General features: G+C 37.1%; 1 protein-coding gene across 1 annotated transcript; it reads right to left on the reverse strand.

The window, feature by feature from the left end:
* Positions 1-169: 169 nt before the first annotated feature.
* Positions 170-20703, reverse strand: calcrl2 (calcitonin receptor-like 2). The gene is made up of 13 exons (XM_088408695.1): positions 20594-20703; positions 11561-11618; positions 10434-10608; positions 7325-7432; positions 7139-7251; positions 6934-7025; positions 5708-5837; positions 4704-4857; positions 4556-4616; positions 3300-3366; positions 2407-2625; positions 2212-2253; positions 170-1414 (listed from the first exon to the last, which is right to left on the reverse strand). The coding sequence occupies exons 1-13, from the start codon at positions 20641-20643 to the stop codon at positions 1142-1144; spliced, it is 1542 nt and encodes a 513-aa protein (XP_088264821.1). The 5' UTR covers positions 20644-20703; the 3' UTR covers positions 170-1141.
* Positions 20704-20865: the final 162 nt, after the last annotated feature.

Consider the following 20865-nt stretch of genomic DNA (forward strand, 5'->3'; position numbering starts at 1 on the left):
GTGCATTCAGAAAGCATCGCACAGTAATCTCTGAATGTCCTTCTGAGACTTGAAAAAAAAAACACAGAAATTGAACATTTGATTTCTTAATGAAAAACAGCAAAAAAACGAACTGTTTTTCACGTTTATTGGAGTGCTATGCATATAGTTTTGTGGGGATTTTTAGCAAAATGTGTTTGTCATGAAGTACTATGAAGATTTGTGTACAAGTGCATACTTCCAGGTTAAGTTAGATCTTAAACAACATAAAATAAAATATACGCTGTACATAAAATTACTGCAAGGACTACAAAATGAAAGAAGTTCTGTATTTAACAGTGTATAGATGTGCATAAAATTAATGATGTATAATAAAGCCTCATGAACCACTTTTTTTTTTTTTTTTACTCCTCTAGGTCGCGCCAATGGCTTACAGATAAAGTTTAAGGTTTAAAGATAAAAATTGCACCTACTATAAAAAAGATTATTACTGTATTTATAAAAAAAAATAAAGGTATATCTAAAACTGTATCCGTTTTAACATTAACAAAACAAAGAAGTTATAGAAATCAACATTCAACAACTGTTAATTACTTTTTGACAGCGTTTATACAGGTTGCAAGTTAGTCTAAAACTGAAAAAAATAAGCAAGTGCATCAAAGTGCCTGAAATATAAAATAATAATAATAATGCCAATCCTTATGTTATTGCATACTTCACATGGTGAAAACAAAGCTTTTTTCCTGGGGTCATCAGCAACTGTTTACTTTTTGACAGTGTTTATACAGGTTACAGGTTAGTCTAAAACTGAAACAAATAAGCAAGTGCATCAAAGAGCCTGAAATTAAAAAAAAAAAAGTTAATCCTTATGTTATCGCAATTATATTTGACATGGTAAAAACATGGTAAAGTCTTTTTCCAGGGGTCATCCGCACGCCCCCCGGCATCGCCTCGTGCCCCCCCTGCCCTGCCCCCGGGGCCCCCCTCACTGTTCGAGGACTGAGTTAAACCAAGAGTACCATGCATCACACCAATATCCCAAGTGGTTCACGAGGCTTCATTTTCGCTTCACTGCCCAAAATATGTGTGAAATGGTATGCTTGTTTTGCAAGTATTCTATAATACGTCTCTAAAAAAGTTGCGGTGTCAAGCCCTGTCACATTTATGTAGCCTGCGCCTTGCTCAGCGCGTCCAACTCCCCGTTGCTGCACCCCGCACTTCTCCCCGGCTGCCTGCCGGACAGGTAACGAGCGTTCTCTCCGCTTTTCCACTGGGCATCGGGCTGTTCCATGCTGACGGTGGCGCGACTGGTCTCGGTGATGGATGAATTGTTGTGGTAGCTGAAGTGGCTGTTGCCGACGGGGGTCTCTCCCCAGCCCGTCTTACCCCACGCCGATTTCCATTGGGCCCATTTTCTCTGCAGCGCCGTTTGGGCCTGATTGGGAAAGCAAATCGCCAAACCGTTGGTGCATCCTCTACACGGTAACATAGAAAATTCCTGGTTACGAAACGTCGTTTCGGAAAAATATCGTCTCTTGTTAAGAAAGAAAATTCTTGAGACGAAAAGTGTTGGTGTATAATTATGAGACACCAGCACTCGCCACTTTGGGGTTGTCATGTCTGGTGTTAGCATCTGATGTTAGCGTCGTTAGAACATAAAGGTTTATGTTCTAACGACGTTTAGACCATAAACAAGCGAAACAACATCATACGGGAAGCACTTCGCATTAACTCAAACGAAACTTAAGTAAATCAAAACGATCGAAAAATGAATATTATTGCTTCTGTTCTGACTTCTAAATAATGTCTAGATCAGTGGAAATGAAAAATAAAAACAAACAAATAAAATGACCTAAGAAAGGTCTCTGCAAGCACCAACAACACACCAGTGCCATCTCATGGCCGCTACAATTAATAAAAATCCTTCAAAGGGTTTAGGAGCGTTTTTAATTATTATTCACACGATCTACTATGAATTCCATGATTATCAAGTACTAATGTATTTCTAACATGTATTTCTTACACTTTTTGATGCATTTTTATAATTTATTAGTATTATTAATTTAAATTGTTTAGAGTTACCACAATGTGGCGCCACAGTGGACAGTGAAACAAAACCAATGCTCCAGCTCAACTAGCGATACAACAGGTAGCGATCGCATGATTTCAGCCTCATTCGAATCCAAACAACGCAATATCATTCAGAATTTGGACGTTGTAATGTGAACATACCTCACTATTGCAGAAGCATAATATAATTGCCACCAGGAGTCCCTGTTTAAAAAAAAAAAAAAAAGACAAAACATCACTCGGCGATAAAATATATAAAAGACATTATAAATAAACGTGTTATGGATATGTATACAGATGTTCAATCTATTGCAATACAGTATGTAAATGGCTAAGCAAAGGTAGGATGTTTTTTACCTGGAAATGGCAGAAGATATTCACAAAGAAGTCACAGACGGCCCGACTGATGCGCCCCTCGGGCCTCCAGGGAAAAAGGATGAACTGGACTCCTAGCAGAGGGATGAGGATGAGCGTGGCTCGAACGGCCTTCATGTAGGTGGTGGACTCGGCACAGTGGGTTTCCTTCAGCTTGGTGATTAGAACCCGCAAAATGTTCAGGAGGAAGAACAGGTTCACCTGGACACAAAAGAAAGGTGGAGCAAGGTTGTACCACATTATTTTTAATAAAAGAAGCAAGCAGACCGAACCAACGTCTGAATCCATCCGTGTTCACAAACGGCATAAATGTGAGATTTATTCTGTGTTAAGAGTTCTTCAAGCGCCCCGGTTTGGATTGTTTACTTACTGGCTTAATCTTATTTTGAAATACTGCTTTTAATCTGGAAAGCTGCGCTGCGTTTCCTGTTTGTGTTCTCAATACGTCATTTAGCCCGTAGCGGTGTTCGCGTTCACAAAGGCTGTTACCTTCTTGGTTTCATTAAAACAACGATCAGACTGACCCAACGTTTCAGTCCATCCTTGCGCTCACGTAGAGGCATTAAGATGACATTTATTTTGTATTAAGAATTCTTCAAGCGCTTTAGTTTTTAATGTTTGGTTATATCTTACTCTGAAAATATGCGTTTTTAATCTGGAAGGCTGCGTTATATTTCCGTTTCCTCTTTTAACCTTCCGGAAAATGATTGGCTGCCTGGCCTCAGGGTTACCAATCGCGTCCTATAGATGTCGCCCTATCACCCAATCCCGCAAACGTCATTGACCGCAATTCAAAGAGCATCGCTTGTTACGTGGTCGCTGAGTCGCTGAGCTCGCTGAGTGTGATCTGTAAACACTTTGATCGGTTTACTCACCAGCAGCGCTGCTTGAATGGGTCCATGAATGATGTAGAGCAGGTAAGTGTTTGAATTGATCCAACACCTGAGACATACAATATTAATAGTACGCACTAAGGCACAGCAACAGGGGGAGTTAACAGTACTAAGCCTAACCACTAATAACTCCAAATTCTGCCCCCCAAAATTTGTCAATCATAATCTATCATAATCACACTAATTCAGACACTTTAAGGCATTTTTGTATTTTTTTCAGTTTCAGACTAACCTGTAACATGTATAAACCCTGTAAGAAGTAGTTAACGTTTAAGTTGATTTACATTGCTTTTTCTTATGTTAATTTTAATCATAGATAATGATCATATTTCTAGTCACCGCGGAGAGCAAATAATTCCGGAGCATTGCTTTAATTGAACGCGAAACCACCTCGAAACCAGATTCTGCCCCCCAAAATTAGTCCATCATAATCTATCATAATCACCCTAATTCAGACACTTTAATGCATTTTTTAATTTTCTTCAGTTTTAGACTAATCTGTAACATGTATAAACCCTGTAAGAAGTAGTTAACGTTTGTTTTAAGTTGATTACATTGCTTTTTCTTATGTTAATCATAGATAATGATCATATTTCTAGTCACCGCGGTGAGCAAAGAATTCAGGAGCGTTGCTTTAATTGAACTCGAAACCACCTCAAAACCAAATTCTGCCCCCCAAAATTAGTCCATCATAATCTATAATAATCACCCTAACTCAGACATTTTAATGCATTTTTGAATTTTCTTCAGTTTTAGACTAACCTGTAACATGTATAAACCCTGTAAGAAGTAGTTAACGTTTAAGTTGATTGACATTGCTTTTTCTTATGTTAATTTTAATCATAGATAATGATCATATTTCTAGTCAACGCGGTGATCAAAAAATTCAGGACGATTGCTTTAATTCATAGGTGTGGAACTCCAGTCCTCGAGGGCCGGCATCCTGCATGTTTTCCAGTTTTCTTTCCCCAACACACCTGATTCAAATGATTAGCTCATTAGCAGGCTCTGCAAGAGCTTTAAAATGATCCCAATCAGGTGTTTTTGAGGGAAAAGATTTGAAAACATGTAGGATACCGGCCCTCGAGGACTGGAGTTCCACACCTGTGCTTTAATTGAACTCGAAACCACCCCAAATCTGCATCTTACCCCAATACGAACCCCTAAACCCAAGCCTAACCCACATATTCATGACCCTATCCCGAACCCTTGATGACATCACTTCTCCGGGTGCTTACTTGTCATTAAAGAAGAGCCCGCGAGCCACGGCATAGGTGGCAGCAGGAATGACAGGAAAGCCTGAAAATCGAGACTCACATCAGACTGCCCTAATATCTTTACAAATCATTTCTCATTGCGTACACAATAAGGAATGGCAGTGCTTACCCCACCCTAAGACGTAGTACCACAAGAGCTTCTGCTCTCCAACGAAGACGGCCACGATGATGAGGGTGTGGAGGTAGATGCCCTCGCACAGCATCCAGAAGTAGTTTGAGGTCAACGTGTATTGTGTGAGCACAGCCAAGACTTTACAGCCCACCTGTCAGAGAAGAAGGTAGGATTTAGAAACGGAAAATCACCGCAAAACGCGCGCCTTTTACCAAATCGGTAAGATGTACCGCACTTTCCAGGGCGCACCCAAAAGCATTGAATTTTTTCAAAAACTGACAGTGCGCCTTGTAATAAGGTGCAAAAACCAAGAGTTTTAATTTTGGGGGAATGAAAAAATAAAATAACTTTTATTTGCCATGTCAATTCTTACATTTTTACCTCTGCAATTCAGTTATAAATGTATTTTTAGCAATTAACATTTTTATAACACCCCGTTTGAAATTTTTATATCTGATAAATGCTCCGATTTTGAAGCAATTTATACAGCGACAAGGTGCCAAAAAAAACCACAAGTTTTTGTATTGTAACTGGAGTTTTAAAATCAACAAAACAAGATATTTTACAGGGTTTTGGTTGCAGTTCAAAAAAAAGGTTTCATATTTCATGAATAATTTATATTCTTTTATAACCTTGATTTGTCTTGGCATTGATCCAAACAGTCTTTCAACGTAATCAGGAGGCATTTTTTCAAATTCTTCAGATAATACTAAAATAAAATAACTGTTTATCCATTTAGGGAGTGAATGATGTTGTGTCAATGCATATAATCGTATTCCTTTATAAAGTTTGACTGACTTATTTGATTGTTTTGTTGACATTCCCTTTAGCGCAGCTCCATCTAGTGGATGCATAACGCAACCCCAGCCACTACTGCAGCTTCTACTCTATGCGCCTCATATATGAAAACAGTTTTAAAATAGACCAGTCACTGAAAGTGCGCCTTATAATCTGGCATGCCTTATAGTGCGGAAAATATGGTTATGATGCGGTGAACTCACTGGGTTGCTTGTGTTTATGGCCTGGTTGTTGGCTGCTGTCAGAGAGAGCCACATGATGGTTACAATCGAGTTCAAAATGAAGGAGAGGAACATGTTCTTGTGCAGGGAGATTCTCTGGCAGCTAAGACTCCTAAAAGAGTAGCAAAAGTGTCCATTTTTTAAAGAGATTCATGCAAAAATTGTAGATTGCCTATAGGAATTTTTACATAATTAATCATAATTTACATGCGATGCGTTTTCACAAAAGCACGATGATTAGTTTTGAGTTAATTGACGAAAATACCAACTTTCGACAAGAAAATCCCTTAAGGTCTCCGCTTTCATTTCCCTGCACCCAAAAGGTAATTGTAATTGAAGTGTATGAAAAAAAGGAGTTAGTAAACGACGCACACCACTGAATCATGAATGTGCCAAAACTTGAAACACGTTTTTAATCAAATCTACGTAGGGATATATCAACATTCAAATTGCTGTAACGTTGTCATTTTTGAGCTACCTCCATGTATTATGTATTATTTTAAAAGTGTAGAAATAGAAAATATGAGTATCTCATTTTTTTATTAAAAATCTATCTATCTATCTATCTATCTATCTATCTATCTATCTATCTATCTATCTAGCTAGCTAGCTAGCTAGCTAGCTTGATGGCTAGTTCTCTAGCTAGCTTGATCTCGAACAAGCTTCTTTTTAAACTGCTTTATCTATCTATCTATCTAGCTAGCTTGATGGCTAGTTCTCTAGCTAGCTTGATCTCGAACAAGCTTCTGTTTAAACTGCTTTATCTATCTATCTATCTATCTATCTATCTATCTATCTATCTATCTATCTATCTATCTATCTATCTATCTATCTATCGCTCTAGCTAGCTTGATGGCTAGTTCTCTAGCTAGCTTGATCTCGAACAAGCTTCTTTTTAAACTGCTTTATCTATCTATCTATCTATCTATCTATCTATCTATCTATCTATCTATCTATCTATCTATCTATCTATCTATCTATCTATCTATCTATCTAGCTAGCTAGCTAGCTAGTTAGCTAGCTAGATAGTTAGCTAGCTAGATAGATAGCTACTTTATTTTGTATGTATTGAATAGCAACGAGGATTCATTTTCCATGCATTTTTAAAGTAGCTAATCAGAGTTGTGTCACGTTTAGATAAACAACAAAACGCGAATGGTCTTATCCACATTGAGTGCTGACAGGGAGCGAAAGATCTAAACACTCACTTGAAATAGGAGAAGATGATGAGGCATATGACGAGGGAGACAATGGAGAGGCCATGACCCACCATAGCAAGGTAGTACAGACTGATGGCAAACTGGAAAAAATACATGGAAATCACCTCATTCTTACAAAGTCAACCAGTCGTAGCTTTTCCCTGAAGTTTTCAAAAGTATTCCTAAGAAAGAGACTTGATTGCATGATTTTCACCTTCAGTTTGTCCTTGGTGTAGATCTGACACTGAGTATAGTTGGACCACACTCTGTTACTCTCTGGATGGTGGAACCACTGTCCATCAGGATTACAAACTTTGGTAACTTTCTCTGTTAAATTAAATGGTGAAAGTAACATTGCGTGACTTGATGTTCATTTTTTTTTACTGTCTCTTGACCTCACCAGCAGGATCAAAATCGTGGAAGTACTCAGGGCACATTTGCATGACCGTCCCAGGAGACGAATCGCCCCAGCACATCCAGCCATCCCACGTGCGGTTGCAGTAATTACCTGTAGGGAGCAGTAGAGACACAAAAATGAAATATGCAATGAATTTTCATCAGGAACTATTACAGTACTAACAAATGTAATTGATAGTCAGTCTAGTGCCTGGTGGTTGTGTTTTTACTTTGGCTATCTTGGATGACTAAACTGGTGAATGCACTTTTTAGCTAGCTTGGTCCCTTTATTTGCAAAAGTAAACTAGCATTTCTGCTGATATTTGAGCTGTCCTACTGTGTGAATGGTCTTTGAATGCATCTCCTTTCAACAGAGTGAGCAAGTACTGTGCAGTGTGCGATTTAGTTTTTGATGTTTTCCTCTATCCCAGATTTTTATTTATAACCGTCACTTTTTGCATTGCAGGATTATGCTGCTATACTTCTTGCAATTGTTTAAGTTAAACCCGTTAAAAAAACTAGCTAATTTATTTATTAAAAAATGAATTCAACCCACATGGATTTTCATTTATGACCACAGTCAGGTTTACCTAGCTTATTTTCGCGATATTTTTTTCTCCTTGAGTCGGAACAGACAACAATGCATTTTTTGGGAATAGAAAATATAAAGATAAATAAATAAATAAAAAATAGGGCACGAAAAAAAGTTCTCAGTTTCCGGATTTTTAGGCAACATAACCCGAAGAGTTACGAGGGAATGCTGTACTTGCTTTCTTTTGCTTCTCCGCGTAGCTATCGAACATTGAATTCAAACATTTTATTTTCTTCTTGCGAAACTGGAAATCAGTTGACAACATACCTCGCTGTCCCACATTGGAAAAGCTTGACTCGTTATGGTCCGACTTCATTTCCCATGATTCACTGACTTGGAAACCAAAGCATTTCTAGTTCCGGTATGACGTGAAAGTTAAAGTGTTTGAATTTCTCTTTAAAAAATTCATAAATTGTAAATAGTTTCACAAATCATATAAATGGCCTTTATCAATGTGTGACTAAAAAAATAAAAAATAACCTGAACGTCAAAGATGTGACCTTCGGGAAATCGGGACAAAACAACGTGGCTGGCGAAATCTGTTGGGACTCGGAATAAACTGGCGAAACTGGAAATCAGTTGACAAAATACCTCGCTGTCCCACATTGGAAAAGCTTGACTCGTTATGGTCCGACTTCATTTCCCATGATTCACTGACTTGGAAACCAAAGCATTTCTAGTTCCGGTATGACGTGAAAGTTAAAGTGTTTGAATTTCTTTTTAAGCAAAGTCGTAAATTGTAAATAGTTTCATGAATCATATAAATGGCCTTTAATGTTGTGGGACAAAACAATGTGGCTGGCGAAATCTGTTGGTTCTCGGAATCCGAGGCAGAATATTAGTCGCCCAAAGCTCTCGTGTACATAAATACAAAGAAATGATAGTCGCGGGGATGTGATTAAGATCATCTGCCATTTGGAGGACTTCGGTTCAAATTTGGGGGGAAATTTTCCATTTGAGTTTTCAAAACATGACCTCAGGGTACCTCTCACAAACCAGCAAAAAAAAAACGAGATGAACGTTTTGATTTGGGAGCCTGAGAATGACTCGAAAGTCAATTGTTCCATCGAACAGGGACCCATTAAATGCACACAACGTAATCACGAAGGTAGGCAAGAACCTGGAGATTTGAAACTCCCTGTCATATAAATGAACTCGGCAACATAGATTGCATTGTCCCCTCCGCAGCTGGGCCACTCAAAACGGGGCCAACAATAGACGGAAGCCCGGTAGTAGCTGGCCGCCGAGCGGCACGTTGGGAAGCCGATCACGAAATGACATTTCAAAGGCGGATTAGAGTTGAGCGGCGCTAAAACGCAGCGGCACCACACAAAGGCCAAGTTTCCTTTCTTTCATACTCACTTCCCCTTCGTTGCGGCAACCGCTGTATATTTGAATAAATTAGTGGAGCGGCTAACATGGGGCAACTGAGGTGAATGATAGGCTATTTAAGAAAAATATGTGACGGTATATTTTGTATCTTTGCGTACAGATTGAATTATTATTACCATATTTTCCATACTATAAGGCGCAGCTAAAAACTTTTCTCAAAATTTTTCTAAAAATTTTCTCAAAAGCTGACAGTGCGCCCAATAATACAAATACTACTACTACAACTACTACTAATAATACTAATACTACTACTAATAATAATAATAATAATTATCCAGTGTGCCTTATACAGTGGTTTAACTGCAAGTTTTCATTTTTGAGGGACGCAAAAATAAAAAAAAAATACATTGCCTTGTAAATTCTTCAACTTTTACCTCTGCATTTTAGTTATGAATGTATTTTTTACAATTACAATTTTTAATAACACCCTGTTTTAATTTTTTTTATACTATATGAGCTCAAATTTTGAAGCGTTTTATATGGGGGGAAAGGCGTAAAAAACGCAAGTTTTTATAAAAGAAAGCGTGATTTTTATAAAATACATCCAGAAACTGTTTTTAAAAATAATATATTTTCAGGTTTTTGGTTGCAATTGGATTTAAAAATGTATTATTATTCATTTCAACACTTGATCTGTCTATTTTTAATTTTTAAAAGCGATTGCCTCGGAATTTTACATCCAGAAAGAATCCGGGAATGAGGATCACAAGGCTGGGAATGTTTTTAGCAGCTGCCCTGCTAATCAGAAGCCCTTGTACTTTACTCACATTTTTCTTCTCTGAATACCGCTTGTTGAGGCTTAGTCTTACAAAAATGCCCCAAAACAGAAGCCGCTTTTTCGTTGTACATCAGTCTTTTGAATTGCCATAATAACACAATGTATCTAAATAAAAAAAATAACAGGTTGAGGTTTTTCCCTTTTTTTTTCAAGCGAGATTAAAAAGAGATTATCTGAATTTGGAAAATCATAGTTAATTAATCCCTCAGTTATTTTATTCTCTTGACAACATGTTTTATTTCATTATTACATATACTGTTTTTAAAATTTTGACCAAGAAAAGAGACAATTTGAGTTGGAAAGAAAATGGTGGCTAAATAGCTAGCAAAACCGACTGTATGATGATGTCACCTTCTTCCGCCCGTGGTGGATCGTGGATTATCTTCAGGTAGCACTCGAACTGCGCAGCCAGGATCTGGTGACGCGTGGTTCCTGGTACGGTGGATATTTTGCTTAAATTCTCTTGCTGGTCCTGTGAGGCGAACTCATCCGTGGTCACGTATTCCACATCCTCGCACCGTGTAACCTGTAAAATCAAGTCATCGGGATTACTCCGTAGAAGATCCAATTTCCGATTTTTACCAGTCAATTCATTGCTGTGTCAGTATCATTTACAATAAACATTAACGACAGAACATACGACTACAATAGCATGGTCTAAATACAAGGCAAGGTTGTTTTATTTCGACACCAGACCAGCCAAGATTGACTTTTCTTGCTAGCAAAGGACGGCAAAAGCTCACACGTTCGTATTTGTTCCTGGGTCTGTCAGAGCTCTGCTGTCCCTGTTTGCTTTTTTTATTCCATTCAACAAAGCATTGCACAATACAAGACATTACAAAAAGCCAAATCGCGGATAGGCAGGGCTGAGGGAAAGCTACAGATAACATTTTTCTGCGTCAACAACTCTATCTAAGGAATGGGGTGAGATGGACAAGGACTGCATACCTGTAGATGGGTTGCAATACGTGCTATTCTAGACAAGAAATAAACACATAACGATAACAACTTAACGTATGATTTCCTTCACACCCACATAGTCAACGGGAGATGAAAAAATACCACACAAAAGGTCCTGAAAGACAGACTTCCTGACTTCCTTTTATATGGTCGATAATGATTGACGTTTTGTTGGTACGCATTCTGGTCCTTATTTTGTCCTTATTTTGGTCTGGAGTGGCGAAATAGAACAACTTCAATGTGCTTCACCCCGGGGGTGAGGCATTGGCTGAGCCACTTCCGTCGTTTTTGAAAGTTTATCCAAAACTGTTATCGTTGGTCTATCGGTCTAAAGGTTAACAAAACTTCCGTCATCACTACCGTTGATAAAGTCCGGACAAATTCATGCAATGATAGACAAAATCTACTGTTCCGTTGCGCTTGGTCCGTCGTTTTAACAATGTTTTCCAGTCAGTCCATCAGTACCGATGCACTGCCCTCAAGCAAATACAAAACAAAAACAGAGAACGTGTTCTTACCTCCGAACCCAACACCAGTGCAAAAATCAGCGCTAAGATTCTGGTCCTCCACATATCACTGAAGAAGAAACAACAAAACACATTAGAAGTCGTCATTTGTGGTCTTTTTAGGCTTTGTTCATCTATCGAGAAAAGAAGTCATGTTCCAGCAAAAGTTAAAAAAAAAAAACATATGTTTATCATCAGTCAAAAAGGGCAGCAGGTTCCCTCAATGTTTCTGTCTATTTGAGGAAATATCAATAGGGTTAGATTTTTCTTAGTAAATCCTTAAAAGGAGAAAACAAAAACGACATGGATCAGATCTTTTGATGGCCTGGCCAGAATGTCATACTTCATATTTCTGTAAACTGAGTTTCGATCTTACTATTTCCAGTAAAAGCAGCTTTCCAACAGAACACAATCACGCCAAACACAAGAAACAAGCATTCGCATATTTAAATCCCCTTAGGGCCAGGCAATAAATCCAATTCATCCAATTTGTCATTTTAAAAACGGAACATTTGAAAGCAAGTTAAATTGTGAAATTGAGATCTTGCAAAACTGTCTGGCTGGAATCCTGGATGGTTCGTTTACAAAACAAGTTTCTAATGACCTATCATAACCTAGTAACCTCTGATGGGTGGCCAATAAAGCTTAACAATAATATCATAAATTATTAGCTCCTCTTTTGCAATAATTTAGCTCAGCAAAGACTCAGGCCAGACAAACACATTTACTGGCCTCTAACTAATAGTGATAGGACGATATTTCCTTTTTTTAAGCTTGTTTGGAAAGAAGTGCGATGAAATACACAGCGAGAATGCGCTCCCTGTCAATCTACTCCGTTATAGTAAAACAGACAACCGCAAGAGGGCCAAGTCAATACTTCAAAATAAATATAATGCCAATAAGTACCAATGTATTATTTCAATTAAGACTCATAATGTCAAACACACTTGTGTATTCAAATTCTTCGCTGGAGGACAATTGTCCCTGGCAAACATTACGAGTATAACCGTATCACGGCCAAGTAGTTTGAGTTGCTCCCAAGAAAATAACTCCCCTTTAATGGGAAGAAAGCTTTTGTTTGGAGCAAGATGGACTACTGGTGTCTTTCAAGCATTCCTTTAAAGGAGACCAATTCTTGTACTGGCCCATGTTTAGAATATGTTGAAACGGGACACGTTACTGAGGAACATCACTTTCCCATGAGAAAACAAAGTCTTGTTGAAAAGTAGAACTCCATGACGGCAAGTTTCCAGTTCAGTTTAGCATACCACATAAAATTGAAACACGTTCCATGTCAAATCTACATCAAAAAAGGTAAATAATGTAAAATAACTTCCTAAAAACTTCCTTTTTAGCCTCCTATATATCCAAATGTAACATGTAACACGTAATAAGATGAACTAAAAACCATTAAATACAAAAATTCCAGCTGGAGGAAAATGGCCCAATCAAAATATGTGGTTGTACAACTTCTTTTCAAGGAGTACCGTGAAGTGCAAAAAAAAATTAAACGGAATAAAATGATGCTTTGATGACATACATGAAAGAAGACGTTGAAAACTCACGAAGAAGTCACAATGTCGCGTCAAATACGCAAGTGTTGTGATAACTGCTAAGCTGTGAGTCAAGAGAAGATAAAAATAAAGACAAGACTGATTGTTTCTAATACACCTTGACTTCTATTTGTAAGTAACAGTGCTCATCCGGGCATTTCTTGAAAAAGTACCGTATTTTTCGCACTATAAGGCGCTTCGGATTATAAGGCGCGCCCTCGATTAATGACATATTTTAAAACTTTGTCCATATATAAGGCGGACCGGATTATAAGGCGCACCCTCAATTAAGGACATATTTTCAAACTTTTCAATCACAATATTGTATGACTCAAAGTAATAACAATAACTCAAATAATTACTGTAAACTCTCAACAGCATAATAACTCAGTCAATATGAGCAACCTTGTTCAACTGTAAACATACGAAAGACAGAGGTAAAGCTTACTTTATCCGTTCATTCCCCATCTACGAGTCTCAATCTCAATACTGATCCATACATAAGGCGCACCATCAGCGTTAAAAAAAAATAAGGCTTTTAGGTGCGCCTTATAGTGCGGAAAATACAGTAAGCATTTTTGGATCTCGCGGGCCAGATAAACTTCCTTGTGGGTCAGCTCTGGCCCGCGGGCCATATGTTTGACACCCCTATTATGGCCATTATTTATTTAAAAAGTACAGGTAAACAGGACAAAGTTTTCCTTGCTTTTTAAAGAGTCTCTTTGACCATGGTAACGATTGTTCGTTTCCATTACATCCTAAGAGGGAAAACATCTCTTTTTTTATTGCTCCACGCGGGGTTTTAAATGCTAACCGATGTGTATTTGTTTAAGAAGATATGAACATCCCACATCCTTTAACCCTGCTTTAATAGCCCCCACTGCACTCATGAGGTCGCGGGTCATGACGTAGGATGATGGGAAAGCCAAACATTGTTGTTTTGCTTTACTCGATTTAGGATTACCGAGCAGACGCAGTGAATGAAGAAGATGGCAAATGTCGCATTTAAAAACAAGAGTTTAGATGCAATGTGAAGCCTTTTTCAAATTTTGTTCTCGGACACTTGATGCGATGCGATGTTTATTTTTCTTCGGAGCAATTGTACTTTATTTAATTGTATTCAATTGTACTTTTATTTAAGAAAAACAATGCATATTTAATATATATATATATATATATATATATATATATATATATATATATATATATATATATATATATATATATATATGCAAAAAAAAAATATATATATACTGTATATATATATATATATATATATATATATATATATATGCAAAAAAAATATATATATATACTGTATATATATATATATATATATATATATATATATATATATATATATATATATATATATATATATATATATATATATATATATATATATATATATATATATATATATATATATATATATATATATATTCACACAAGAAATAGTCAAAGAAATCCAAAGGACAGTTGTCCAAATCTTAAATATTGAGGACAAATACAAGACGGGAAAACCTGGGGAATACGTAACCTTAACCAAATGAAATGAGGACAAAGGGAGTAGATTTAGGGATGAACTCCCTCGTGTCAAGATGACCATATCTGAGATGTTTGTCAGAGTGTGCTGGGTTTCCTCAATGTTTGCTGTGTGGGGGAGTTCACTTTGGCTGTCATGTTTTTTTTAGCATTTGTTTAATTAGGCTTAGTTTTCATAAAACCTGATTGTCATTGTTTATATAAGAGATATTGTCCTTTTACATTTGTATGACAGTTAAGAACATTACAACAATACTGTGTAGCCTTTTGAACGGTGACAAATTGGAGCAGATTACTGTTGACCTTTGCATACTCTGAATTTTTTCCCGATTTTTCACCTCATCTTTCGCTCCATTATCTTGACCCCTTGTCCTCACAAGGGCCGCGAGCATACAGTTGCTCATTCCAGCTATATCAGGGAAGTAGGTGGGGTACACGCTGAACTGGATGCCGGCCAATCACAGAGCACACGACGGCAAAAAAAAATTCACTCTCACAAACGCATACAAAGGCAATTTACTGTCCTGTTTACCTACCATACAATGTTTTTGGAATGTGGGAGGAAACCGGAGTACCGGTAGATAACCCACCTGAGGATAAAAGGAACTACAAAAATGAGGATGGTAGAAAACCCAGGCAGGCAAGGGGAGAACATGCAAACTCCACACAAGAAGGTCGGAGCTGGAAGCAAACCCGTGACCTCTGAACTGCGAGGCTGACGTGCTAACCAGTCTTCCACGATGCTCCCCGCCCCCCACCTCCCATTCCTTTCGTCTACGCGCACACCTGCACCTTACAAATCCTGCACAGTGCAGGAAAACTGCTAAATACATCATATTTTGCACTACATGATATCATCCTCATCTGTTTACAGTTTCCTCCATTCCATCTACTCCAAAATATGCTCAGAATGCAAGTCTATTCATTTATTAGTGCTTCATTATTACTGTCCTTATTGCTGTTTTTTTTTGTATATTTTATATATAGTTTCGACGATTAAAAGGATTCTATTAAAAGGAGCATTTGTTCTTCACGTTGAAGCCGCTTGTTTTCCATTCAACAGATGTCAGAGGTTGAACAGATGTCTAGCCAACTTCAAGCATTAGCCGCCAATAAAAATGAATAAGTAGTTCTTTTTGCGGATGAATTGTTCCGGTAAAATAGTGACTCAAGTCAGCACTCGGCAGAAGTTGCACAGCCTACTGGCGGGTATCTTTTTGTTGCAATTTACTGGAATATTTACTTTTTTTTTTATTAGAGACAAAATTATTGTTCAAGGGGAAATACATCTGGAATTGCTTTTTTTTGTCTGTAGTTTGATTTGGTTTCGTCTGTTATGGGTTGGGAAATCCGCTGTTAAGTCCAGCTTCCTCCACTGTTGTGAACAAATGATTCGGAGCAGCAGTGACAGGTCGCTGGCGTCATGCATTTGAGACCCATCTGCTCCGTTTGACGAGAAGGAGCGCTGTGTGTCGATCTTGCGGTAGCTTGCGACTCGCAGGCGATTGAACATCTTGACGCAATGAAAACCCCTCCCATGTTCCTTTGTATATTTGTAACAATGGTTTATTTTTACCTGCTGGCCAATATAGAAGTGTGTAGATCTGTATGCGTGTGTGTGTGTGTGTGTGTGTACGCTGGTGAAGGGGGGGTTGTCAAATGAGGAAGCGGTTGCAGGATGACAGAGTGGGAGATAATCATGTCCTACATAAACTTCATCCTTCCTTTACTGAGTCTAGCATTATTCCTTGCCCACTAGCTTGTATCTGTGGAGCAATAAACAATACAGTGATCCCCCCCTACTTCGCGGTTAATGGGGGGTGTCAACCCCCCGCGAAGTCTGAAACCAGCAAAGTAGGGTATCAGTTCCTAGATTTCTATGGACGCCCCAATATAGCCGCAGTAAACATAAACAATCCTTTTTTTTCGTATTTTATTTCCTTTCTCCTATTATTTAACATTACATTATCCTTATTAACATTATTTTACAACATATATATATATATATATATATATATATATATATATATATATATATATATATATATATATATATATATATATATATATATATATATATTAATAAAAATAAAAACGAAATGCTGAATAACTGGACAAGGTTTTTTTCAAAAGAAATATAATCAATTAGATTATATAATATAAAGTAGATTATCAAAATAATTTGATCAATTTGATCATCAATCAGTTGCCCATTCATCGTTGCAAACGAAAACATTTTCCAGCTTGTTGACTGTTGTGTGCAAATCATTTGGCGCAAAACTAATGACCAGTGTGTATGGTAAATTTTCACAAAGCCTTTTTCCCATTTGTATTGTTGTATTACAATGAAAGTGCCACGGTGAAATAAAAATTTAAAAAAAATATGGATTTCTATTTATAATATTGAATTAAAATTGTTTCATTAATTAATTCCATTTTTATATCAAATAAAATATGTCATTGAGAATTTGTATATTATTTAATTATTAAAATTTACATGTATTTGTTTTAATTGCATATTATATGATTTACTTAACAAATGTATTCACAAAAATAATATATATATGTATATATATATATATATATATATATATATATATATATATATATATATATATATATATATATATATATATATATATATATATATATATATATATATATATATATATATATATATATATATATATAGGTGTATTTATTTATTTATCTCGGGCACTTTCACTCCATAGTGTTGCAAGATCAGTTTGTTATTTTCGCAGTGTAACTTGGGCACATGAATGGGTGGCCTACTCGAATTACATCCTCTTGGCAAGCAGAAACAAATACTCACTTGAATCTCACATTGCATTTTCGGGTCCTCGACATTGAAAAGCCCATCCAGATATATCACGAGTTCGTAGATTACAAAACACAGTGTATTTCTCATTGCAATTTTTCAGCAGATCCCAGCTGCTACGTGACGCCTTAAATTAAATTACAAATGCTTAACTCAAAAGCCGTTTCGAGATTTAAAACTCCAAATATAATGGACCTCGATCATGATATTTTTAAAACTTTCCAGAGTTAAATATATGCATTTAAATTACATATGGTACATTGATGATTCACTCCAGAAAGTGAAACGTCTTGTTTACCGAAGCCGTGCTTTCCATCGTGCAGCTGCCACGCCCACTTTATGATGTTGTTCAATGCCGCCGGACACGAATCATCCATCCAGACATCATCTCGATCGCATATCATCACGAGTGTCGCGAAGTAAATGAAGGAGTCAAAAACAAGTCTTTTGCTGACATGCAAAACATAGTCTGTTGATTGCACTCACTGACAAACATTCTTGCTATCAAATCAGTCCCTGTGGGAACCCAGTATTTATAACAGCAGTCCTCCCCCCCCCCTCGCATGACTGACATTGAATGTCTGGCTGTGTGCCTCCAAGCACATATTTTTGGCACTTTGGCATCATTTTCTACAGTAAAATGTTGTAACTAATAAATGAAACGTTGCTGTTTACCTGGCTGACTCCTTTTCTCCTTCTCAACTCCGGAGCTAAACCAAAACTAAAAGACGTGGAAAAGGTTGGCTTATATTTACTCTTGCACTGGAAGTACAGGTGCGGTGTAGGGGTGGTAAAAAATGTCTTCTCTTCTCCTAGGATTCTCTCAAGTCGTATTTACCCGCACAGACGGGGCCAGGTCTGACATTTTATATTGATTATTTTTTGTGGAAAAACCTTTATTAATTATAAGTTATTTAGTTTTGACAACAGATTTATTTGATGATCCAAAAAAGGTTTAAATCAGACTTTGATGGCATGATTCAAGTTTAAACTCCAAAATCCTTGACTGAAAAAATATTTCACAGGGGGTACATCACTGAAAAAGTGTCGAGAACCAATTTCTAGCATAATTACAAACTGAAAAAAAAGACTTTTCATGACTTTTCAAATCGTTGACACCAGCTCAGACGGCTCAATTATTCCCCACTCGGCCTAAAATAATTATTTGAGCTTCGAGGGGACGGTAGTAAGGGAATCAGGGGGTCTTGTGTTATGAAACAAGACATTACCCGGGAACAAGCGGGGAAACTGGGATCAAAGTAGTAGCCAAAATTTCTATTAATACCCACAGAGCAGCTTGGCAAGAGCAGACTGTTCTGCTGCGGCCCAAGTTACAGTGGGAAGAGGAGGTTTCCCACGAACAGACGATCCCACGGTCACACACTTAAGATAAGATTGATTTGGAGGTTCAGGAACTTTGCAACACTTGGGAAAAAATGTTACACACATCCCAACTGATTGCTAGCAACAGCACAGAACCTCCAACAAGTCCTACACAAATCAAAACAACTTCTATTGTCTGAGTTCTCCAGCGCGCTGTTTTTCTTTGTGTCTAATACGCGGTTTGGATTTTATACGGAGTGTTATCGTAGCCGAGCTGTTTGGAAGTTCTATCTTTCGAGCTCGTCTGTGTGTGTGGCATCCTGTTCTTGTCAGTTCTCTGTCCCGAGGCACACTTCGTCAACTCCTAGTTTGTCATTCTAACAGCTGAGTGGGCGTGGCTGGCAGATGCCTGCATTGACCCATAGGGCGACAAGTAAGCACTAGTGATTAAAAAAATCTTTTATCTACTCTCTTCTACACAAACGACAAACATTTCTCTCTCAAAACATATTTGATAAATGTAAATTTCACCAAAAGCTTGCTAGTGATATTGTAAATATCAGACAATAAGCATCTACTTTTTTCTCATGCTTTGAACCCTGCGGCTTATAGTTCAGTGTGGCGTGTCTACATTTTTTTTAGGTGGTTTAAAAATGTTTCTAGTTCAGTGACTTTTTTTTAATTTCAGGTTCTTTGATGAACGGCTCTTTGTTGAAACTAAAGTTAACATTTGTTGAAAGTTGTTTTAAATTGCTTTTTTCTTTTGTTAATGCTAAAAAGGATACAATTTTTGGTATACATTTGTTATACATAGTGATCGCATTTATAGTATGTGTGTGTTAGGGTTCTCTTTGCAAAAAACAATTGAGAAACACTGCAATATAACAAGAACGTAAAGTGACTTGATGAAGCACAGATCCACATCAATATCAAGCAGTTAATTATATATGCGTTAATTAGTTAGTGGAATATTTTGAGGATCATAAACGTGAGTAATGCAATTATAATTATTGAGGTTCCATGCATGCCTAAGTGATACGCTGCGTAAACAAAATACTGAAGTTAGATTTTCACCAAAATTGACTTGGCAAAAACTACTAAAAGCGCGTTTAGTGTTTTGTACATAATCTGATCTTGCAACGTTCTTAAGTGTGCACAATTATTAGCGATCCCAAATTCATTCCAACAAAAATGAATTCCCAAAGCGGCATTAACACAGATCAAAACATGTCCTTTTTTTTGTTTTTTTTACTTTATGAAATTATTTATTGAAAAAAAATGGATTTTCATGTATGACCATGTCTACTACAGGCTATTTTTGCAATATTTTTTCTGCTTTTAAGTCAGACTAAACACAAAATGTGGATTTTTTTTGTTTGTTTTTTAACAAAAGAAACAACAAAAAACAAAGGGTTAAAAAAGCAGTACAAAAAATGTACTTATCTCGGACAGACGACTTAAGTACTACGTCATTTTCAATGTCACACATGTGAGACTCTCATAAGATGGCTTTGCGTAATACCAAGGCTCTTAATTCTATTTGGCAAAAAGTTCTTACTATACTCAAAAATAACTTCAACTCCATAATATTCACCCTAAAATAGACCACGCTCAAATATTCGTAATAAAATCAAACCTAAATTACTTTTTAACGAGCGCGCGTCGCTCTTTGCATGACTGCTGTACTTCAACTGTGGACTACATTCATTCCACACACTTGATCAAATCAATTTCGGTCATATTGTTCAAGAATCAAATGAAAAAAGTTGAATAAAATTTGCTTACGTTTTGAACGGGCGAGTCGTCAAACGGACTTTTTCTTCCAAAATGCACATCCCTTCCAAGATGAGAGTCTCATGCTGCCCTGTGACAACACTGACCAACCCCAACCGAGGAACAACAGTCCAATTCGCTGCAGTGCGTAGCTCTTACATGACTTCCTCTTTTACTTTCAAAATAAAATATTCCTTTTTTATGAAATGTAAATTTAGTTATATATTTCACTCGTGATTTATAACTTCCTGTGATGTGCCCATGAACTCAAAAGAAAAGAAAAA

This window comes from Hippichthys cyanospilos, chromosome 2 (assembly GCF_059441005.1).
Source record: "Hippichthys cyanospilos isolate Australia breed blue-spotted pipefish chromosome 2, RoL_Hcya_1.0, whole genome shotgun sequence".
NCBI lineage: Eukaryota > Metazoa > Chordata > Actinopteri > Syngnathiformes > Syngnathidae > Hippichthys > Hippichthys cyanospilos.